This window comes from Oncorhynchus nerka, linkage group LG12, assembly GCF_034236695.1.
Source record: "Oncorhynchus nerka isolate Pitt River linkage group LG12, Oner_Uvic_2.0, whole genome shotgun sequence".
NCBI classification, from domain to species: domain Eukaryota; kingdom Metazoa; phylum Chordata; class Actinopteri; order Salmoniformes; family Salmonidae; genus Oncorhynchus; species Oncorhynchus nerka.
Window position 1 is genome coordinate 7,358,832 of NC_088407.1, and position 25,233 is coordinate 7,384,064.

Genomic DNA, 25,233 nt, shown 5'->3' on the forward strand with positions numbered 1-25,233 from the left:
AGGGAGGAGAGAGGATAGAGGGAGGAAAGGGAGGAGAGAGGATAGAGGGAGGAGAGAGGATAGAGGGAGGAGAGGGGATAGAGGGAGGAGAGGGAGAGAGAGAGGAGGAGGAGAGAGGATAGAGGGAGGAAAGGGAGGAGAGAGGATAGAGGGAGGAGAGGGAGGAGAGAGGATAGGGGGAGGAGAGAGGATAGAGGGAGGAAAGGGAGGAGAGAGGATAGAGGGAGGAGAGAGGATAGAGGGAGGAGAGAGGATAGAGGGAGGAAAGGGAGGAGAGGGGATAGAGGGAGGAGAGGGGATAGAGGGAGGAAAGGGAGGAGAGGGGGAGAAGAGAGGATAGAGGGAGGAGAGAGGATAGAGGGAGCATAGGGGATAGAGGGAGGAGAAGGGGAGAAGAGAGGAGAGGGGAGGAGAGGGGATAGGGAGAGGGATAGAGGGAGGAGAGGGGAGAAGAGAGGAGAGGGGATAGAGGAAGGAGAGGGGATAGAGGGAGGAGATAGGGGAGGGGATATAGGGAGGAGAGGAGATAGAGAGAGGAGAGGGATAGAGGGAGCAGAGGGATAGAGGGAGGAGATGGGAGAAGAGAGGGGAGGGGATAGAGGGAGGAGAGAGGATAGAGGGAGGAGATGGGAGAAGAGAGGGGAGGGGATAGAGGGAGGAGAGGGATAGAGGGAGGAGATGGGAGAAGAGAGGGGATAGAGGGAGGAGAGAGGATAGAGGGAGGAGAGGGGATAGAGGGAGGAGAGAGGAGAGGGGATAGGGGTGTCATGACGCTGGCCTGGGGGGTTGGTTTATGACAGTCATAAATATCTCTTCTCCTCTTTTTCCTCTCTCTACCCTACTGATGTTACATTTGCAAAACCCTTGGTTAACATAGAGATTCTGGGAACATCAGAAGGTGAGGGTAAATGAACTATATTCTGGTAATCCGACCAATTGAACATATGCGGTGGTACTTAATGAATATGATGTCAGTTCGGTTGTCATCTGAGACATTCTCATCAATGATAAGATGACATAAACTCTACAGTGGAAAGTCTACACATCAGAGTTATCGGATTCACATGGAAATGTTGTTCAATTTAAATGTTTCAATATGAAATTATTCGTGATGGGATGAAATGTGATTTTAGCTTCTAAAATGTGAGATGTGGATTTTCATAAGGTAGGGCTCTGCTCAATCAGTGGCCCGCCCCTGTGAAGGGACATGGGCTATAAACTATGAAACACACCCCTTTTCTCCCTTCCTATATAAAGCCTCCCAGCCGTTGAGTTAGCCACACCCCTTTTCTCCCTTCCTATATAAAGCCTCCCAGCCGTTGAGTTAGCCACACCCCTTTTCTCCCTTCCTATATAAAGCCTCCCAGCCGTTGAGTTAGCCACACCCCTTTTCTCCCTTCCTATATAAAGCCTCCCAGCCGTTGAGTTAGCCACAGCCGCTGCAAACTGAACAGACAGAGTATCCCGTCTACCACACAATGACGTTACTACAACGTATTCAATTTACCCTTGTCTTCAAGGGACAAAGGACTCGGTTGTGTGTGTATTCTGTGGCTAAAGCTTTTCTCCCCCTCTCACAATTCCCTTTGAGCATCCAATACGCTTACAGTTCACTGTGTCAAGCCGCGAACCTGCAGCCAAGCTATCCATTCAGTTTATCGATGACTACAGTGGGTAATCAAACGCGGGCCAGGAAGGAACAGACAGAGTGTCCCGTCTACCACACAACGACATTATTACAATGTATTCAATTTACCAGCAGAGACATTCTTCAAAAGAACAAAGGACTCGGTTGGGCAACACGGCCTTCCATCTACCACCAACCTACCGACGCGCAGCTCAGAGTAAATGTTTATTGCATTTTCCTTTTCCAAATGGGCGATAATTTAGAATGCATAAGATACTGTATTTACGATAGCACAGCTTCTCCCTTTGTTCCTCAGTCTTCCCGCTCTTTCACTCAAACCCAGACCCTTTTCTTTTGTGTAACAAGCTGTCATATCTGTTCTGCCCGCAAGGGACGTTTTCCTTTATGACGTCATTTGTAATCAAGTTATGATTTAATTATGTGCATGTGTAATTCTGTGTGATTAGTTAGGTATTTAGTAAATAAATTATTTAACCCGATTTTGTATTGATGATTCAAATTGTTAGCCAGGGTTCGTGCAGATAACCAATAATTTACAACTTTCAGATGAGACTGAATTAAGAGGACGATTAATATTGACTGCTATTGATGTAAAATATTACTAGGTCTTTAAGAGTTTATTCGGAAGATAACAGCTCTATGAATATTATTTTGTGGTGCCCGACTCTCTAGTTAATTACATTTACATGATTAGCTCAATCAGGTAATATTGATTACGGATAAATTATTTTATAGAGTAGCATGTCATATCATAGAGGGAGGAGAGGGGATAGAGGGAGGAGAGAGGATAGAGGGAGGAGAGGGGATAGAGGGAGGAGAGGGGATAGAGGGAGGAGAGAGGATAGAGGGAGGAGAGAGGATAGAGGGAGGAGAGAGGATAGAGGGAGGAGAGGGGATAGAGGGAGGAGAGGGGATAGAGGGAGGAGAGAGGATAGAGGGAGGAGAGGGGGAGAAGAGAGGATAGAGGGAGGAGAGAGGATAGAGGGAGGAGAGGGGAGAAGAGAGGATAGAGGGAGGAGAGAGGATAGAGGGAGGAGAGGGGAGAAGAGAGGATATAGGAAGGAGAGGGGATAGAGGAAGAGAGGGGATAGAGGGAGGAGAGGGGATAGAGGTAGATAGAGGAGAGGGATAGAGGTAGATAGAGGAGAGGGGATAGAGGTAGATAAAGGAGGGGGATAGAGGTAGATAGAGGAGAGGGGACAGAGGTAGATAGAGGAGAGGGGATAGAGGTAGATAGAGGAGAGGGGATAGAGGTAGATAGAGGAGAGGGGATAGAGGTAGATAGAGGAGAGGGGATAGAGGTAGATAGAGGAGAGGAGATAGAGGTAGATAGAGGAGAGGGGATAGAGGTAGATAGAGGAGAGGGGATAGAGGTAGATAGAGGAGAGGGGATATAGGTAGATAGAGGAGAGGGGATAGAGGTAGATAGAGGAGAGGGGATAGAGGTAGATAGAGGAGAGGGGATAGAGGTAGATAGAGGAGAGGGGATAGAGGTAGATAGAGAAGAGGTGATAGAGGTAGAAGAGGGGATAGAGGTAGATAGAGGAGAGGGGATAGAGGTAGATAGAGGAGAGGGGATAGAGGTAGATAGAGGAGAGGGGATAGAGGTAGATAGAGGAGAGGGGATAGAGGTAGATAGAGGAGAGGGGATAGAGGTAGATAGAGGAGAGGGGTAGAAGATAGGGAGGTAGGAAAGATTGACGAACAGAGGTTGAGAATTTAAGTTGAGTCTAGTTTGAGTGGGGGAGAAGGAGATGGGTTTTACACCAGGACTGATAGACGAGAGAGTTGACTGAGAAGGTGATGTGTGTGTCTGTGTTAGTGTGTGTGTGTGTGTGTGTGTGTGTGTGTGTGTGTGTGTGTGTGTGTGTGTGTGTGTGTGTGTGCATCTGTGTGTGTGTGTGTGAGTGTGTGTGTGCATCTGTGTGTGTGTGTGTGTGTGTGTGTGTGTGTGTGTGTGTGTGTGTGTGTGTGTGTGTGTGTGTGTGTGTGTGTGTGTGTGTGTGTGTGTGTGTGTGATGGAAGTGACAAGCTGTAATTCAGGCCCTTCTGTCATTGTCACTTTTCCAGAACAAAACAGGAGGGGAGGAGAGGAGAGAGTCATGATTGTCTTTCACACTGAAAATTAGTTGAGGGAGAAGTACACAGGCTTTGGTTTTTCCATTTATATTTTGAGGTTGGATTTCAGCACATTGTCCATCTCGTTAGCGGGAAGATGTTTCACCTGTGTGGCTGGCCCTGTGCGGCTGGCCCTGTGCGGCTGGCCCGGTGCGGCTGGCCCGGTGCGGCTGGCCCTGTGCTGCTGGCACTGTGTTGGCTGGCCCTGTGCGGCTGGCCCTGTGCGGCTGGCCCGGTGCGGCTGGCCCTGTGCGGCTGGCCCTGTGCGGCTGGCCCTGTGCGGCTGGCCCGGTGCGGCTGGCCCCAGCGGCTGGTTGCGGCTGGCCCGGTGCGGCTGGCCCTGTGCGGCTGGCCCTGTGCTGGCCCGGTGCGTCTGGCCCTGTACGGCTGGCCCTGTACGGCTGGTCCTGTGCGGCTGGCCCTGTGCGGCTGGCCCGGTGCGGCTGGCCCGGTGCGTCTGGCCCGGTGCGGCTGGCCCTGTGCGGCTGGCACTGTGTTGGCTGGCCCTGTACGGCTGGCCCTGTGCGGCTGGCTCTGTGCGGCTGGCCCGGTGCGGCTGGCCCTGTGCGGCTGGCCCTGTGCGGCTGGCCCGGTGCGGCTGGCCCTGTGCGGCTGGCCCTGTACGGCTGGCCCTGTGCGGCTGGCCCTGTGCGGCTGGCCCTGTGCGGCTGGCCCGGTGCGGCTGGCCCGGTGCGGCTGGCCCTGTGTTGGCTGGCCTTGTGCGGCTGGCCCTGTGCGGCTGGCCCTGTGCGGCTGGCCCTGTGCGGCTGGCCCGGTGCGGCTGGCCCGGTGCGGCTGGCCCTGTGCGGCTGGCCCGGTGCGGCTGGCCCTGTGCGGCTGGCCCTGTACGGCTGGCCCGGTGTGTTTAATGCCTTTAATTGGCTCTCCTTAATAGAGCATTCCTTTGTCTGATCTTCCCTGTTTTTTGTCTTTAAGTTTGTCGAGTGTTTTCTTTTGTTTGCCTCTTAGTGGGTCTCATAGTGGGTGTCTTTAACCTCTTGGGAACTACCCATCCCGGATCCGGTATATTTGTCATCAGCAACACTGAATAGCATAGCGCCACAGTCAAAAAATATTACTAGAAAATATTCATATTCATGAAATCACAAGTGCAATATTGCAAAACACAGCTTAGCCTTTTGTTAATCCACCTGTCGTCTCAGATTTTGAAATGATGCTTTACAGCGTTTGTGTAAATTTATCTATAGCCTAGCATAGCATTATGTACACTAAGCATTAAGTAGCTAGGTCACGAAAATCAGAAAAGCAATCAAATTAACCGTTTACCTTTGATGATCTTCGGATGTTTTCACTCACGAGACTCCCAGTTACACAACAAATGTTCCTTTTGTTCCATAAAGATATTTTTTATATCCAAATACCTCCGTTAGTTTGATGTCCAGAAATCCACCGGAAATAGAGGTCACGACAACGCAGACAAAAATTCCAAATGATTTATTATCTGTTTCATCTTTGTTAGTACCCCCTTCTGTTTGAGCAGAAATGTTCGATTTTCTTCCTGGGGAACAGAGAGACTGAAAGAGAGAGGGAGAGAGATTCAAATAATTATATCATCCCCCCCTTTTGGTACTACAATGAGAGAGAGTACACAGTGGCAGAATACCTGACCACTGTGACTGACCCAAACTTAAGGAAAGCTTTGACTATGTACAGATTCAGTGAGCATAGCTTTTCTATTGAGAAAGGCCGCCGTAGGCAGACATGTCTCTCAAGAGAAGACAGGCTATGTGCTCACTGCCCATAAAATGAGGTGGAAACTGAGCTGCACTTCCTAACCTCCTGCCAAATGTATGACCATATTAGAGACACATATTTCCCTCGTATTACACAGATTCACAAAGAATTCGAAAACAAATCCAATTTTGATAAACTCCCATATCTACTGGGTGAAATACCACAGTGTGACATCACAGCAGCAAGATTTGTGACCTGTTGCCACAAGAAAAGGTCAACCAGTGAAGAACAAACACCATTGTAAATACAACCCATATTGTGTACTTTAACCACTTTAACCATTTGTACATTGTTACAACACTGTATATATATATATATAATATGACATTTGTAATGTCTTCATTGTTTTGAAACTTCTGTATGTGTAATCTTTATTGTTAATTTTTATTGTTTATTTCACTTCTGTATATGATCTACTTCACTTGCTTTGGCAATGTTAACATATGTTTCCCATGCTAATAAAGCCCTTAAATTGAATTGAATTGAGAGAGAGAGAGAGGGAGAGACTGAATGTACTGAGCAGGTGTGAAACTGGCTTTTTCCAAATTACCGTACGACAGACCACATATTCACCCTGCAGACCCTAATTGACAACCAAATAAACCAAAACAAGTCTTCTCATGCTTTGTTGATTTAAAAAAAAAAAGCTTTTGACTCAATTTGGCATGACAAACTGATGGAAAGGGGTGTTGGGGGAAAAACATACGACATTATAAAATTAATGTAAACAAACAACAAGTGTGCAGTTAACATTGCTGTTCATCGACTACAGCTCAGCATTAAACACCATAGTACCCTCCAAACTCGTCATCAAGCTCGAGACCCTGGGTCTCGACCCCGCCCTGTGCAACTGGGTACTGGACTTCCTGACGGGCCGCCCCCAGGTGGTGAGGGTAGGAAATAACATCTCCACCCCGCTGACCCTCAACACTTGGGCCCCACAAGGGTGCGTTCTGAGCCCTCTCCTGTACTCCCTGTTCACCCATGACTGCGTGGCCACGCACGCCTCCAACTCAATCATCAAGTTTGTGGACGACACAACAGTGGTAGGCTTGATTACCAACAACGACGAGACGGCCTACAGGGAGGAGGTGAGGGCCCTCGGAGTGTGGTGCCAGGAAAATAACCTCACACTCAACGTCAACAAAACTAAGGAGATGATTGTGGACTTCAGGAAACAGCAGAGGGAGCACCCCCCTATCCACATCGATGGAACAGTAGTGGAGAGGGTAGTAAGTTTTAAGTTCCTCGGCGTACACATCACAGACAAACTGAATTGGTCCACCCACACAGACAGCATCGTGAAGAAGGCGCAGCAGCGCCTCTTCAACCTCAGGAGGCTGAAGAAATTCGGCTTGTCACCAAAAGCACTCACAAACTTCTACAGATGCACAATCGAGAGCATCCTGTCGGGCTGTATCACCGCCTGGTACGGCAACTGCTCCGCCCACAACCGTAAGGCTCTCCAGAGGGTAGTGAGGTCTGCACAACGCATCACCGGGGGCAAACTACCTGCCCTCCAGGACACCTCCACCACCCGATGTCACAGGAAGGCCATAAAGATCATCAAGGACAACAACCTCCCGAGCCACTGCCTGTTCACCCTGCCATCATCCAGAAGGCGAGGTCAGTACAGGTGCATCAAAGCTGGGACCGAGAGACTGAAAAACAGCTTCTATCTCAAGGCCATCAGACTGTTAAACAGCCACCACTAACATTGAGTGGCTGCTGCCAACACACTGACTCAACTCCAGCCACTTTAATAATGGGAATTGATGGGAAATTATGTCAAATATATCACTAGCCACTTTAAACAATGCTACTTAATATAATGTTTACATACCCTACATTATTCATCTCATATGTATACGTATATACTGTACTCTATCATCTACTGCATCTTTATGTAATACATGTATCACTAGCCACTTTAACTATGCCACTTTGTTTACATACTCATCTCAGATGTATATACTGTACTCGATACCATCTACTGTATCTTGCCTATGCTGCTCTGTACCATCACTCATTCATATATCCTTATGTACATATTCTTTATCCCTTTACACTTGTGTGTATAAGGTAGTAGTTTTGGAATTGTTAGTTAGATTACTCGTTGGTTATTACTGCATTGTCGGAACTAGAAGCACAAGCATTTCGCTACACTCGCATTAACATCTGCTAACCATGTGTATGTGACAAATACAATTTGATTTGATTTGATTTGATTTGACATTGGCAAATAAAATGCATGGACTCCCTGATCCCTATTGCTCTCCCACTCTCTCATCCCTCCATTTCACTGTACCTCTCTCATCCCTCTCTCATCCCTCTCTCATCCCTCCATTTCACTGTACCCCTCTCATCCCTCTCTCATCCCTCTCTCATCCCTCCATTTCACTGTACCTCTCTCATCCCTCTCTCATCCCTCTCTCATCCCTCCATTTCACTGTACCTCTCTCATCCCTCTCTCTCATCCCTCCATGTCATCTGCACCTCTCTCATCCCTCTCTCATCCCTCTCTCATCCCTCCATTTCCCTGTACCTCTCTCCCTCCCTCTCTCCCTCCCTCCATTTCACTGTACCTCTCTCATCCCTCTCTCATCCCTCTCTCATCCCTCCATTTCACTGTACCTTTCTCCCTCCCTCTCTCCCTCCCTCCATTTCCCTGTACCCCTCTCCCTCCCTCTCTCCCTCCCTCCATTTCCCTGTACCCCTCTCCCTCCCTCTCTCCCCTCCCTCCATTTCCCTGTACCCCTCTCCCTCCCTCTCTCCCTCCCTCCATTTCCCTGTACCCCTCTCCCTCCCTCTCTCCCTCCCTCCATTTCCCTGTACCCCTCTCCCTCCCTCGCTCCCTCCCTCCATTTCCCTGTACCCCTCTCCCTCCCTCTCTCCCTCCCTCCATTTCCCTTTACCCTCTCCCTCCCTCTCTCCCTCCCTCCATTTCACTGTACCCTCTCATCCCTCTCTCATCCCTCTCTCATCCCTCCATTTCACTGTACCCTCTCATCCCTCTCTCATCCCTCTCTCATCCCTCCATTTCACTGTACCTCTCTCATCCCCTCTCTCATCCCTCCATGTCATCTGCACCTCTCTCCCCTCTCTCATCCCTCTCTCATCCCTCCATTTCCCTGTACCTCTCTCCCTCCCTCTCTCCCTCCCTCCATTTCACTGTACCCTCTCATCCCTCTCTCATCTTCCATCTCATCCCTCCATTTCATTAGCTGTCTCCCTCCCTCTCCCTCCCTCCATTTCCCTGTACCCTCTCCCTCCCTCTCTCCCTCCCTCCATTTCCCTGTACCCCTCTCCCTCCCTCTCTCCCTCCCTCCATTTCCCAGATCCCTCCCCTATCTCCCTCCCTCCATTTCCCTGTACCCCTCTCCCTCCCTCTCTCCCTCCCTCCATTTTTTACCCCTCTCCCTCCCTCTCTCCCTCCCTCCATTTCCCTGTACCCCTCTCCCTCCCTCGCTCCTCTCCCTCCATTTCCCTGTACCCCTCTCCCTACCTCTCTCCCTCCCTCCATTTCCCTGTACCCTCTCCCTCTCTCCCTCCTCCATTTCCCTTTACCCTCTCTCCTCCCTCTCTCCCTCCCTCCATTTCCCTTTACCCCTCTCCCTCCCTCTCTCCCTCCCTCCATTTCCCTGTACCCTCTCCCTCCCTCTCTCCCTCCCTCCATTTCCCTTTACCCCCTCTCCCTCCTCTCTCCCTCCCTCCATTTCCCTGTCCCTCTCCCTCCTCGCTCCCTCCCTCCATTTCCCTGTACCCCTCTCCTACCTCTCTCCCTCCCTCCATTTCCCTTCCCTCTCCCTCTCTCCCTCCCTCCATTTCCCTTTACCCCTCTCCCTCCTCTCTCCCTCCCTCCATTTCCCTGTACCCTCTCCCTCCTCGCTCCCTCCCTCCATTTCCCTGTACCCTCTCCCTCCCTCTCTCCCTCCCTCCATTTCCCTGTACCCTCTCTCCCTCCCTCTCTCCCTCCCTCCATTTCCCTTAATTCTCCCTCCCTATCTCCCTCCCTCCATTTCCCTGTACCCCTCTCCCTCTCTCCCTCCCTCCATTACCCTGTACCCTCTCCCTCCCTCGCTCCCTCCCTCCATTTCCCTGTACCCCTCTCCCTATCTCTCTCCCTCCCTCCATTTCCCTGCCCCTCTCCTCCCTCTCTCCCTCCCTCCATTTCCTTTACCCCTCTCCCTCCCTCTCTCCCTCTCCCTCCATTTCCCTGTACCCCTCTCCCTCCCTCTCTCCCTCCCTCCATTTCCCTGTACCCCTCTACCTCTCTCCCTCCCTCCATTTCCCTTTAATCCCTCTCCCTCCCTCTCTCCCCTCCCTCCATTTCCTGTACCCCCTCTCCCTCCCTCTCTCCCTCCCTCCATTTCCCTTTACCCCTCTCCCTCCCTCTCTCCCTCATCTCCCTCTCCTTGCTGCCTCCCTCCCTCTCTCCCTCCCTCCATTTCCCTGTACCCCTCTCCCTCTCTCCCTCATCTCCCTCTCCTTGCTGCCTCCCTCCAATCTTCCATTCCATTAGTACACATTGCATTAGCTGTTTAATTCACTGTGGCTCATTGGCACAATAGGCCTATATAATATGATTTATTACTAATCTATGCAAGAGTTATCCCAAAGCTTCACCAAAACCCCCTTATACAGATCCCATAGCGTATCTATCATAGCTTATCTCTGGTGTCTGGATAATGAAACAAGCCTCCCTTTTTTCTCCCCTTTTTCATTGTCTCTCCTTTCACTCTCCTTTTGCTGACTGACGCTTCTCTGTCTTTTCTCTCTCTTCTTCTTCTCTCCCTCCTTCTCTCTCTTTTTCTCTCTCTCTCTCTCTCTCTCTCTCCTCTCTCTCTTCTTTCTCTCTCTCTCCTTCTCTCTCTCTCTCTCTCTCTCTCCCTTCTCTCTCTCTTTTTCTCTCTCTCCTCTCTCTCTCCTTCTCTCTCTCTTTTTCTCTCTCTCTCCTTCTCTCTCTCTCTCCTTCTCTCTCTCTCCTTCTCTCGCTCTCCTTCTCTCGCTCTCCTTCTCTCTCTTCTCTCTCTTTTTCTCTCTCTTTCTCTATCAAATTCAAATTTAATTTGCTTTATTGGCATGAAACACATTGCGTCAATATTGCCAAAGCAACAATGTACACAAAAAACATCGTAATAAAATAATGAATAATTATTATTATCTTTCCTTCTCTCTCCATCCATCGATCGCTCCCTCTCTCTCCATCGCTCTCTGCCTCTCTTCTCTCTCCCTCCCTCTCTCTTCATCACTCTCTGTCTCTCTTCTCTCTCTCCCTCCCTCTCTCTCTAGATGGAATTTGTATTTGTGGTCCTGGCGACTGGACCTTTTTTGTAACACCATTATTTTGGTCTTACTGAGATTTACTGTCAGGGCCCAGGTCTGGCAGAATCTGTGCAGAAGATCTAGGTGCTGCTGTAGGCCCTCCTTGGTTGGTGACAGAAGCACCAGATTAACAGCAAACAGTAGACATTTGACTTCAGGTTCTCGTAGGGTGAGGCCGGGTGCTGCAGACTGTCCTAGTGCCCTCGCAAATTTGTGGATATAAACTCTGCAAAAAAAGAAACGTCCTCTCACTGTCCACTGCGTTTAGTTTCAGCAAACTTAACATGTGTAAATATTTGTATGAACATAACAAGATTCAACAACTGAGACATAAACTGAACAAGTTCCACAGACCTGTGACTAACAGAAATGGAATAATGTGTCCCTGAACAAAGGGGGGTCAAAAAAAATCAAAAGTAACAGTCAGTATCTGGTGTGGCCAACAGCTGCATTAAGTACTGCAGTACTTTTCCTCCTCATGGACTGCACCAGATTTGCCACTTCTGGCTGTGAGATTTTACCCCACTCTTCCACCAAGGCACCTGCAAGTTCCCGGACATTTCTGGGGGGAATGGCCCTAGCCCTCACCCGGGCTCTTCGTTGGCTCTTCGTTGGCCATGGCAGAATACTGACATTCCTGTCTTGCAGGAAATCACACACAGAACGAGCAGTATTGGCTGGTGGCATTGTCATACTGGAGGGTCATGTCAGGATGAGCCTGCAGGAAGGGTACCACATGAGGGAGAAGGATGTCTTCCCTGTAACGCACAGCGTTGAGATTGCCTGCAATGACAACAAGCTCAGTCTGATGATGCTGTGACACACCGCCCCAGACCATGACGGACCCTCCACCTCCAAATCGATCGCACTCGAGTACAGGCCTCAGTGTAACGCTCATTCCTTAAAAGCGAATCCAACCATCACCCCTGGTGAGACAAAACCGTGACTCGTCAGCGAAGAGCACTTTTTGCCCGTCCTGTCTGGTCCAGCGACGGTGGGAATGTGCCCATAGGCAACGTTGTTGCCGGTGATGTCTGGTGAGAACCTGCCTTTCAACAGGTCTACAAGCCCTCAGTCCAGCCTCTCTCAGCCTATTCCGGACAATACCCTGTCTGTACCTGTCCCGCAGGTGTGATGTTCGGATGTACCGATCCTGTGCAGGTGTTGTTACACATGGTCGGCTGTCCTTCCTGTCTCATCTCACAGTACAGACATTTATGCTTCCTTACTTCCTTACGCCCAAGGCACGTTCACGCAAATGAGCAGGGACCCTGGGCATCTTTCTTTTGGTGTTTTTTCAGAGTCAGTAGAAAGGCCTCTTTAGTGTACTAAGTTTTCATAACAGTGACCTTAATTACCTACCGTTTGTAAGCTGTTAGTGTCTTAACGGCCGTTCCACAGGTGCATGTTCATTAATTGTTTATGGTTCATTGAACAAGCATGGGAAACAATGTTGAAGAGGGTGGGGCTTAAGCTGCATCCCAGCCTCATGTTGAAGAGGGTGGGGCTTAAGCTGCATCCCAGCCTCATGTTGAAGAGGGTGGGGCTTAAGCTGCATCCCAGCCTCATGTTGAAGAGGGTGGGGCTTAAGCTGCATCCCAGCCTCATGTTGAAGAGGGTGGGGCTTAAGCTGCATCCCAGCCTCATGTTGAAGAGGGTGGGGCTTAAGCTGCATCCCAGCCTCATGTTGAAGAGGGTGGGGCTTAAGCTGCATCCCAGCCTCATGTTGAAGAGGGTGGGGCTTAAGCTGCATCCCAGCCTCATGTTGAAGGATGGGGGGCATCCCAGCCTCATGTTGGCGGGTGGGGCTTAAGCTGCATCCCAGCCTCATGTTGAAGAGGGTGGGGCTTAAGCTGCATCCCAGCCTCATGTTGAAGGGGGTGGGGCTTAAGCTGCATCCCAGCCTCATGTTGAAGGGGGTGGGGCTTAAGCTGCATCCCAGCCTCATGTTGAAGGGGTGGGGCTTAAGCTGCATCCCAGCCTCACCCCATGGCCCTGAGGAGAGAAATGTATGTATTTTTTTGCAATTTCTTTGTCACACTTGCTGTTTGTGTACATGAATTTTATAATGTTGTATGTTTTTCCCCCAACACCACTTTCTATCAATTTCTATAGCAGACCCTCATGCCAAATTGAGTCAAAAGCTTATTTTTTTAAATCAACAAAGCATGAGAAGGCTTTTGCCTTTGTTTTGGTTTGTTTCTTTGTTAATTAGGGTGTCACTTTGACATTTGACATTTGCTCAGTACATTGTTTTCACTGAGGAAATGTATGAGTCTGCCATTAATGATAATGCAGAGGATTTTCCCAAGGTTGCTGTTGACGCTGTTGACGCTGTTGACGCATATAGTTACTGGGGTCGATGACAAAGCAAAAACAGTATTGAATTATTTTTTTTACCAAATTTATTAAACATAAAACACTGAAATATCAGATTTACATCAGTATTCAGACCCTTTACTCAGTACTTTGTTGAAGCACCTTTGGCAGCGATAACAGCCTCGAGTCTTCTTGGGTATGACGCTACAATCTTGGAACACCTGTTTTAGGGGAGTTTCTCCCATTCTTCTCTGCAGATCCTCTCAAGCTCTGTCAGGTTGGATGGGGAGCGTCACTGCACAGCTATTTTCAGCTATCTCTCCAGAGATGTTCGATCGGGTTCAAGTCCGGGCTCTGGCTGGGCCAATCAAGAACAGAGAATTGTCCTGAAGCCACACTGCATTATCTTGGCTGTGTCCTTAGGGTTGTTGTCCTGTGCTTATGTTCACCCCAGCTCTAGAGCAGGTTTTCATCAAGGACCTCTCTGTACTTTACTCTGTTCATCTTTCCCTCGATCCTGACTAGTCTCCCAGTTCCTGCAGCTGAAAAACAGCCCCAGGGCATGATGCCGCCACCACCATGCTTCACCGTAGGGGTGGTATTGGCCAGGTGATGAGCGGTGCCTGTCAGACCAGAGAATCTTGTTTCTCATGGTCTGAGTGTTCTTTAGGTGCTTTTTGGCAAACTCCAATCGGGCTGTCATGTGCCTTTTACTGAGGAGTGGCTTCTGTCTGGCCACTCTGCCATAAAGGCCTCATTGGTAGTTTGGAGTTTGGAGTGCTGCAGAGATGGTTGTCCTTCTGGAAGGTTCTCCCATCTCCACAGAGGAACTCTGGAGCTCTGACATTCACCCAGTAAAATACTACCTGAGTAAAAGTCTAAAAAGTATTTGGTTTTAAATATACTTAAGTATCAAAAGTAAATGTTATTGCTAAAATATAATTAAGTATCAAAAGTATAAATCATTTCAAACCAGATGACCAGATGATTTTCTTGTTTTTTTTTCTTTAATTACAGAAAGCCAGTGGCACAATCCAACACTCAGACATCATTTACAAGCAAAGCATTTGTGTTTATTAAGTCTGCTAGATCAGAGGCAGTAGAGATGACCAGGGATGTTCTCTTGATTTAAAATATATATATATATATATATTTCACCTTTATTTAACCAGGTAGGCTAGTTGAGAACAAGTTCTCATTTACAACTTTTACCTGGCCAGGATAAAGCAAAGCAGTGTGACAGAAACAACAACACAGAGTTACATGGAATAAACAAGCATACAGTCAATAACACAATAGAAAAAAAGAAAGTCTATATACATTGTGTGCAAATGGCGTGAGGAGGTAGGCAATAAATAGGCCATAGTAGAGAAGGAATTACAATTTAGCAGATGAACACTGGAGTGATAGATGATCAGATGATGATGAGCAGATGATGGTGTGTATAAGTAGTGATACTGGTAAGTAGTGATACTGGTAAGTAGTGATACTGGTAAGTAGTGATACTGATGGTCATGTACAGTTAGAGATATTGGTATGCAAAAGAGCAGCAAAGTCTATATAAACAATATGGGGATGAGGTAGATTGGGTGGGCTGTTTACAGATGGACTATGTACAGCTGCAGCGATCAGTTAGCTGCTCAGATAGCTGATGTTTAAAGTTAGTGAGGGAAATGTAAGCCTCCAGCTTCAGCGATTTAAAAAAAAAAATTATTTTATTTTATTTTTTTGCAATTTGTTCCAGTCACAGGCAGCAGAGAACTGGAAGAAAAGGCGGCCAAAGGAGGTGTTGGCTTTGGGGATGACCAGTGAGATATACCTGCTGGAGCGCGCGCTACGGGTGGGTGTTGTTATCATGACCAGTGAGCTGAGATAAGGCAGAGCTTTACCTAGCATAGACTTGTAAATGACCTGGAGCCAGTGGGTCTGGTGATGAATATGTAGCGAGGGCCAGCCGACTAGAGCATACAGGTCGCAGTGGTGGGTGGTATAAGGTGCTTTAGTAACAAAACAGATGGCACTGTGATAAACTGCATCCAGTTTGCTGAGTAGAGTGTTGGAAGCTATTTTGTAGATGACATCGCCGAAGTCGAGGATCGGTAGGATAGTCAGTTTTACTAGGGTAAGTTTGGCGGCGTGAGTGAAGGAGGCTTTGTTGCAGAATAGAAAGCCGACTCTAGATTTGATTTTAGATTGGAGATGTTTGATATGAGTCTGAAAGGAGAGTTTACAGTCTAGCCAGACACCTAGGTACTTATAGATGTCCACATATTCTTTCTTTTTTTTCTTCTTTTTTTGCATTTTCCAATTAAGAACAAAAGTGAAAAGATATTAGACAACGATAGGACAAAGTGACAGTAACAGACGAGCGTAACAAAAAAATAATTATAATTAATAATTATATATACAATCATACAATAAGAAAAAAATTATAACTAGACATTGGATCACCTGCCATAGGCTACATATTCTACATTACCTTGTGAAACATTATGTCAGGATTATATATAGATTCAATCTGTGAATTTTTTCCATTATGGGGTATTTGTGTAGATTGTTGAGGAAAAATGCACCGTATATAACAAATATATAAACGCAACGTGCAAAAAACTGTCAGATTTTTTGACTGAGTTACGGTTTTACAGGAAATCAGTTCATTGAAATAACTTCATTAGGCCCCGATCTGTGACTGGGCGCATTTTACTGGGTTACGGTTCACATAAGGAAATCAGTTCATTGAAATAACTTCATTAGGCCCCGATCTGTGACTGGGCGCAGCCAAGCCAATCAGAATCTGTTGCATTGTGTTGTGTGACAAAACTGCACATTTTAGAGTGGCCTTTTATTGTCCCCCAGCACAAGGTGCACCTGTGTAATGATCATGCTGTTTAATCAGATTCTTGATATGCCACACCTGTCAGCTGGATAAATTATCTTGACAAAGGAGAAATGCTCACTTACAGGAATTTAAACAAATGTGCACATATATTTTTGATGTTTGTTCTTTGTTATATGTCCACAAAGATTAGAGAAAGATTTGTATTTGATCATGTATATGTTTTTGCTCTTTATTATTTGTTATAGAGCCAAAAAAGATTGGAGAAGAGGTTTATCCACACATCTCCATTTTGGATAGATATCTCTTCCTGTTGTTTGTTTAGTGTTTTCACATTTTCCCAGAAGTGGTTAGATTCTATCAATTCTTCAATTACATTCAGCTGATTTCTGACGTGCTGTTCCTTCTATTTCCGTAGTGTATTTCTGTATTGTTTTAGTGATTCACCATAGTGAAGGCGTAGACTCAGATTTTCTGGTTCTTTGTGTATTTGGTTGGACAGGTTTCTTAATTTCTTTGTTGGGTTTTTGCATTCTTCATCAAACCATTTGTCATTGGATTACATTTTCTTAGGTAGTCTGCTTTTCATTTTTAAATTTGATAGGGAATCTGAAAATTCGAATATACTGATTAGGTTTTCTACTGCCGAGTTTACTCCTTCACTGTGGCAGTGAAACGTTTTGTCCAGGAAATTGTCTAAAATGGATTGAATTTGTTGTTTGCCTAATTGTTTTCTGGTAGGTTTCCAAACTGCATTCCTTCCATCTATAGCATTTCTTAATCTTACTCAGTTCTTTTGGCTTTGATTCCTCATGATTGAGTATTGCTCTGTTCAAGTAGACTGTGATTTTGCTGTGGTCTGATAGGGGTGTCAGTGGGCTGACTGTGAATGCTCTGAGAGACTCTGGGTTGAGGTCAGTGATAAAGTAGTCTACAGTACTACTGCCAAGAGATGAGCTATAGGTGTACCTACCATAGGAGTCTCCTCGAAGCCTACCATTGACTATGTACATACCCAGGATGTAACAGAGCTATAGGTGTACCTACCATAGGAGTCTCCTCGAAGCCTACCATTGACTATGTACATACCCAGGATGTAACAGAGCTATAGGTGTACCTACCATAGGAGTCTCCTCGAAGCCTACCATTGACTATGTACAAATCCAGCGTGTGACAGAGCTGCAGGAGTTGTGACCCATTTGTGTTGGTTACGTTGGTTACGTTGTCATAGTTGTGTCTAGGAGGTCATATGTGGGAGAGAATGCTGTCACCTCCAGGTAGATGTTTGTTCCCCTATGTGCTGAGGGTGTCAGGTTCTTGTCCGGTTCTGGCATTTAGGTCGCCACAGACTAGTACATGTCCCTGGGCCTGGAATTGATTGATTTCCCCCTCCAGGATGGAGAAGCTGTCTTCATTAAAGTATGGGGATTCTAGTGAGGGGATATAGGTAGCACACAGGAGGACATTTGTCTCTGTTAGGATCATTTCCTTTTGAATATGTATATATATAATATAATAATATAATATATTTGATATAGGAAACACAAAGGAAGTCCATCCTACTCTAAATATATATTTTTTGGAGAACAAGACTCATGACTCATCTGTTCATGAACTCTCTCTCTCTCTTTCTCTCTCCATTTCTCTCTCTTCCTCTCTCACTCTCTTTTTCTCTCTCTCTCCATTTCTTTCTCTCCATCTCTCTCTTCATGTCTCTCTCTCCCTCTCTCTTTCTTTCTCTCTCTCCCTCACTATACTCTCTCGCTCCATCTCTTCCATTCTATCTATTTAATGAGGTTCAGATTTTAAGACTTCAAAGCACTTCTCTCTCTCCATTTCTCTCGATCTCATTAAAGTGCCTCTGTTTCCATCTCTCCTTTTTTCTTTCTCTCGATCTCATTAAAGTGCCTCTGTTTCCATCTCTCTCTCTCTCTCTCTCTCTCTCTCTCTGTCTCTCTCTCTCTCTCTCTCTCTCTCTCTCTCTCTCTCTCTCTCTCTCTCTGTCTCTCTCTCTCTCTCATCTCCATCTCTCTCCTCGTCCTCTCTCTCCCTCTCTCTCTCCATCTCCATCTCTCTCCTCGTCCTCTCTCTCTCTCTCTTTCTCTCCCTCTCTCTCTCTCCTCGTCCTCTCTCTCTCTGCTCTGACTACCAGTTCCTAAATATTTGTTTTATTGTATCTATATATTAGCAGGGAGTCACTATTGAGACCAGTGTCTTTGTTTCAAGGGAGCCATGCATATACAAAACCATAGAATGAAATAGTCTAATACAATATAAAAGTCAAATACAGCATGACACAAATTACACACGATATACACAGAACACAGTCAACTTAAACAACAAATAGCATTATAACATTCCTCTCTAAACTGATCCAGGGTCATTATTGCATCTCTCTAAACTGATCCAGGGTCATTATTGCATCTCTCTAAACTGATCCAGGGACACTAAGGCATCTCTCTAAACTGATCCAGGTACACCCCTCTATGTGTACTTCTTTTTGGAGTCTCCAGAGTTAACCAACCTTGGAAAATGATTGAAAACGATGTCATGGCTTTAATAGCTTCTGATATTCTAATTGACATAATATGAGTCAATTGGAGGTGTACCTGTGGATGTTTTTCAAGGCCTACGTAAACTCAGTTTTTCACATTTCCTGACATTGAATCATCGTAACAATTACCTCTTAGGTCAGTTAGGATCACCACTTTATTTTAAAGTGAAGAATAATAGTAAAGACAATGATTTATTTCAGCCTTTATTTCTTTCATCACATTCCCAGTGGGTCAGAAGTTTACATAAACTCAATTAGTATTTTGGTTAAATTGATTAACTTGGGTCAAACGTTTCGGGTAGCCTTCCACAAGCTTCCCACAATAAGTTGTGTGAATTTTGTCCCATTCCTCCTAGCAAAGCAGGTGTAACTGAGTCAGGTTTGTAGGCCTCTTTGCTCACACACACTTTTTCAGTTCTGCCCACAAATGTTCTATAGGATTGAGGTCAGGGCTTTGTGATGGCCACTCCAATACCTTGACTTTGTTGTCCTTAAGCCATTTTGCCACAACTTTGGAAGTCTGCTTGGGGTCATTGTCCATTTGGAAGACCCATTAGCGACCAAGCTTTAACTTCCTGACTGATGTCTTGAGATATTGCTTCAATATAGCCACATCATTTTCCTACCTCATGAAGCCATCTATTTTGTGAAGTGCACCAGTCCCTCCTGCAGCAAAGCACCCCCTCAACATGATGCTACCACCCCCGTGCTTCACGGATGGAATGGTGTTCTTCCGCTTGCAAAGCCTCCCCCTTTTTCCTCCAAACACAACGATGATCATTATGGCCAAACAGTTCTGTTTTTGTTTCATCAGACCAGAGGACATTTCTCCAAAAAGTACGATCTTTGTCCCCATGTGCAGTTGCAAACCGTAGTCTGGCATTTTTATGGACGTTTTTGGAGCAGTGGCTTCTTCCTTGCTGAGCAGCCTTTCAGGTTATGTCTATATAGGACTCATTTTACTGTGGATATAGATACTTCTGTATCGGTTTCCTCCAGCATCTTCACAAGGTCCTTTGCTGTTGTTCTGGGATTTATTTACACTTTTCTCACCAAAGTACGTTAATCTCTAGAAGACAGAACGCGTCTCCTTCCTGAGCGGTATGACGGCTGCCTGGTCCCATGGTGTTTATACTTGCGTACTATTGTTTGTACAGATGAACATGGTACCTTCAGGTGTTTAGAAATTGCTCCCAAGGTTGAACCGGACTTGTGGAGGTCGACAAAAAAAAATGGAGGTCTTGGCTGATTTCTTTTGATTTTCCAATGATGTCAAGCAAAGAAGCACTGAGTTTGAAGGTACACCTCCAATTGACTCAGATGATGTCAATTAGAATAGTGATACAGTGAGTTATAAGTGAAATAATCTGTCTGTCAACAATTGTTGGAATAATTACGTGTGTCGTGCACAAAGTAGATGTCCTAACCGACTTGCCAAAACTATAGTTTGTTTACAAGAAATTTGTGGAGTGGTTGAGAAACGAGTTTTAATGACTCCAACCTAAATGTAAACTTCCAACTTCAACTGCACATATTCTCATTCACCCCTTTTAGATGTGTGTGTATTAGGTTGTGATTTGTGTATAAGGTAGTTGTTGGGGAATTGTTAGATTACTTGTTAGATATTACTGCATTGTTGGAACCAGAAGCACAAGCATTTATTTTATTTTACCTTTATTTAACTTGGCAAGTCAGTTAATTAAGAACAAATTCTTATTTTCAATGACGGCCTAGGAACAGTGGGTTAACTGCCTGTTCAGGGGAAGAACGACAGATTTGTACCTTGTCAGCTCGGGGGTTTGAACTTGCAACCTTCCGGTTACTAGTCCAACGCTCTAACCACTAGGCTACCCGCCCCAAATTTTGCTACACTTGCATTAACATCTGCGAACCATGTGTATGTGACCAAGACAATTTGATTTGATATACTGTGTTCACCCTAGTTACAGCCTATCAATAAGACAATATACTGTGCTAATCTGTCATGACGTGCCCTGGGGGTCATCATGCCCCCCCCCCCCCTCCCTCCCTCCTCCTCTTTATTAACATGGGAAACATGTTCACATTTCCAAAGCAAGTGAACGAGATGATAAACAAAAGGGAAATAAACAACGTAAAAATTAACAGTAAACATTACACTCACAGAAGGTCCAAATGAATAAAGACATTTCAAATGGCATACCAAATCAAATCAAAAGTCATTTGCCACACTAGATAATTAACTATATAATAAACAAATGTGAAATAAGCAATACAAATTAACAGTAAACATTACACATACAGAAGTTTCAAAACAACAAAGACATTACAAATGTCATATTATATATATATATATATATATATATACAGTGTTTTAACAATGTACAAATGGTTAAAGTACAAAAGGGAAAATAAATAAGCATAAATATGGGTTGTATTTACAATGGTGTTTGTTCTTCACTCGTTGACCTTTTCTTGTGGCAACAGGTCACAAATATTGCACACTGTGGTATTGCACCCAGTAGATATGGGAGTTTATCAAAATTGGATTTTTTTTCGAAATTCTTTGTGAATCTGTGTAATCTGAGGGAAATATGTGTCTCTAATATGGTCATACATTTGGCAGGAGGTTAGGAATTGCAGCTCAGTTTCCACCTCACCTGCACATAGCCTGTCTTCTCTTGAGAGCCAGGTCTGTCTCTCTCTCTCTCTGTCTCTCTGTCTCTGTCTCTCTCTGTCTCTCTGTCTCTGTCTCTCTCTGTCTCCCTCTCTCTCTCTGTCTCTCTCTCTCTCTCTCTGTCTCTCTCTCTGTGTCCCTCTCTCTCTGTCTCCCTCTCTCTCTCTCTCTCTGTCTCTCTCTCTCTCTCTCTCTCTCTCTCTCTCTCTCTCTCTCTCTCTCTGTCTCCCTCTCTCTCTGTCTCTCCCTCTCTCCCTCTCTCTCTCTGTCTCTCTCTCTCTCTCTCTCTCCCTCTCTGTCTCTCTGTCTCTCTGTCTCTCTCTCTCTCTCTCTCTCTCTCTCTCTCTGTCTCTCTCTCTCTCTCTGTCTCTCTCTCTCTCTCTCTCTCTCTCCTTCTCTCTCTGTCTCCTCTCTCTGTCTCCTCTCTCTCTCTGTCTCTCTCTCTCTCTCTCTCTCTCTCTCTCTCTCTGTCTCCCTCTCTCTCTGTCTCCCTCTCTCTCTGTCTCTCTCTCTCTCTCTCTCTCTCTCTCTCTCTCTCTCTCTGTCTCTCCACAGTTTTATGACTTAACGACAGGTCATACATTCCTGGAAGGGACCCTCTCCCCCTTTGGACATGCAGTATTTAGGGAGAGAGAGAGAACAAAGAGAGACTTGGCCAAACTCCTAATCCCCAAAATGGGAGAATTGAACAATATCTCTATGTTTTGAGAAGGTGGGAATAGTCCGTGGACACTTATGGGACAGGGATGACAAGTGTGTTTCATTTGGTGACCTCATAAAAGACAGGAAACAGACAGAACTCTCCTTAAAGTGTACATCTCATGAGGGACAGGAAACACACAGAACTCTCCTTAAAGTGTACATCTCATGAGGGACAGGAAACAGACAGAACTCTCCTTAAAGTGTACATCTCATGAGGGACAGGAAACAGACAGAACTCTCCTTAAAGTGTACATCTCATGAGGGACAGGAAACAGACAGAACTCTCCTTGAAGTGTACATCTCATGAGGGACAGGAAACAGACAGAACTCTCCTTGAAGTGTACATCTCATGAGGGACAGGAAACAGACAGAACTCTCCTTGAAGTGTACATCTCATAAAAGACAGGAAAGTCAGTGGGCCATGTGAGCATAGACGTGCAGCTGAAGCTACGTGTTAAACGGTCTAAAACTACAAGATCAGGAGACCACGTGGAGCATTGGCTACACGGCTGGAAACGGTTCAAAACTACAAGATCAGAAGACCATACCACGTGGAGCATTGGCTACACGGCTGGAAACGGTTCAAAACTACAAGATCAGAAGACCAGACCACGTGGAGCATTGGCTCCACGGCTGGAAACGGTTCAAAACTACAAGATCAGGAGACCACGTGGAGCATTGGCTACACGGCTGGAAACGGTTCAAAACTACAAGATCAGAAGACCAGACCACGTGGAGCATTGGCTCCACGGCTGGAAACGGTTCAAAACTACAAGATCAGGAGACCACGTGGAGCATTGGCTACACGGCTGGAAACGGTTCAAAACTACAAGATCAGGAGACCACGTGGAGCATTGGCTACACGGCTGGAAACGGTTAAAAACTACAAGATCAGGAGACCACGTGGAGCATTGGCTACACGGCTGGAAACGGTTCAAAACTACAAGATCAGAAGACCATACCACGTGGAGCATTGGCTACACGGCTGGAAACGGTTCAAAACTACAAGATCAGAAGACCAGACCACGTGGAGCATTGGCTCCACGGCTGGAAACGGTTCAAAACTACAAGATCAGAAGACCAGACCACGTGGAGCATTGGCTCCACGGATGGAAACGGTTCAACTCTGAGACTATCGACTACACTACAGAATAAGTGAGAAATTCTAGACAACGAATTACTAAGTCTGCCGCTAGAAACGACGTAAACCTAAGAACGAGAATTCCGACAACCCCCGAAACATCTATTCTAAGACCATTCCGGAAGGGTACTCTGAAGAATCGATTCTAACCCCCTACGACTTTGATTTTCGGGGAAACGCAATCAGAGACTTTCCTGTCGTCACTCTCCAGCAGATGGACCGGCGACCACAGAGAGAGAGAGACATACGTAAATATGTCAATTACATTTATTTTCTAAATGAGATGTCATTCAAAGTATTAGCAATTTCTAAGATTGTAGTTATCCATTCTGTTCTCCCATTCTGTTCTCCCATTCTGTTCTCCCATTCTGTTCTCCCATTATGTTCTCCCATTCTGTTCTCCCATTCTGCTCTCCCATTCTGTTCTCCCATTCTGTTCTCCCATTCTGTTTTCCCGCTCTTTCTCAGTCCCCGCCTCTTTCCTTTGTCTACCCAGCCGTCTTATCGGCTTAGCCCACTAGGGATTTTCTATCATGTTATTCAATGCATTGTGTTAGTAGGGGTGGCAGGGTAACCTAGTGGTTAGAGCGGTGGTTCAAACCCCCAAGCTGACAAGGTACAAATCTTTCGTTCTGCCCCTGAACCCACTGTTCCTAGGCCTTCATTGAAAATAAGAATTTGTTCTTAACTGACTTTCCTAGTTAAATAAAGGTTAAATAAAGTAACCAATATCTACTGTTTGTTTGTTATTTATTTCTGTGATCGACTAAGTTTTATAGTAAATAAATATTTAAGCCAATTTGTATATTGCTGATTCATAATTTATGCTAGGGTTCGTGCAGATAACCGAGAATATTACGACGTGTGGAATGAGACTAACGTAAGGTGAAGATTAATAATCATTAATAAAAGAATGTACTCGATAAGATATGGAAATATCTGAAGCATCAATTCTGGAAATAGAGACTCTATAAACATGTTTCCGTGGTGCCACAACTTCCTAGTTAATTAAAGTTTACATGATTAGTTTAACTACATGGTTAGTTTACTATAACAGTATAACACTAAATGATGAGGTATTCCTATACCATATCAGTATAACACTAAATGATGAGGTATTCCTATACTATACCAGTATAAACACTAAATGATGAGGTATTCCTATACTATACCAGTATAAACACTAAATGATGAGGTATTTCTATACTTTTATCAGTATAAACACTAAATGATGAGGTATTCCTATACTATACCAATATAAACACTAAATGATGAGGTATTCCTATATCATATCAGTATAACACTAAATGATGAGGTATTCCTATACTATACCAGTATAAACACTAAATGATGAGGTATTCCTATACTATACCAGTATAAACACTAAATGATGAGGTATCCCTATACTATACCACTATAAACACTAAATGATGATGTATTCCTATACTATACCAGTATGAACACTAAATGATGAGGTATTCCTATACTATACCAGTATAAACACTAAATGATGAGGTATTCCTATACTATACCAGTATAAAAACTAAATGATGAGGTATTCCTATATCATACCAGTATAAACACTAAATGATGAGGTATTCCTATACTATACCAGTATAAACAATAAATGATGAGGTATAGCTATACTATACCAGTATAAACACTAAATGATGAGGTATTCCTATACTATACCAGTATAAACACTAAATGATGAGGTTTTCCTATATCATATCAGTATAACACTAAATGATGAGGTATTCCTATACTATACCAGTATAAACACTAAATGATGAGGTATTCCTATACTATACCAGTATAAACACTAAATGATGAGGTATTCCTATACTATACCAGTATAAACATTAAATGATGAGGTATTCCTATACTATACCAGTATAAACACTAAATGATGAGGTATTCCTATATCATATCAGTATAACACTAAATGATGAGGTATTCCTATACTATACCAGTATAAACCCTAAATTATGAGGTATTCCTATACTATACCAGTATAAACACTAAATGATGAGGTATTCCTATACTATACCAGTATAAACCCTAATGATGAGGTATTCCTATACTATACCTGTATAAACACTAAATGATGAGGTATTCCTATACTATACCAGTATAAACACTAAATGATGATGTATTCCTATACTATACCAGTATAAAC

The 25,233-nt window shown here is 45.1% G+C and overlaps 1 protein-coding gene across 1 annotated transcript; it reads right to left on the reverse strand.

Moving 5' to 3' along the window:
* Nucleotides 1-3,868: 3,868 nt before the first annotated feature.
* Nucleotides 3,869-11,465, reverse strand: LOC135574407 (proline-rich proteoglycan 2-like). The gene is made up of 2 exons (XM_065025997.1): nt 11,435-11,465; nt 3,869-4,617 (listed from the first exon to the last, which is right to left on the reverse strand). The coding sequence occupies exons 1-2, from the start codon at nt 11,463-11,465 to the stop codon at nt 3,869-3,871; spliced, it is 780 nt and encodes a 259-aa protein (XP_064882069.1).
* Between the last annotated feature and the right edge of the window lie 13,768 nt (nt 11,466-25,233).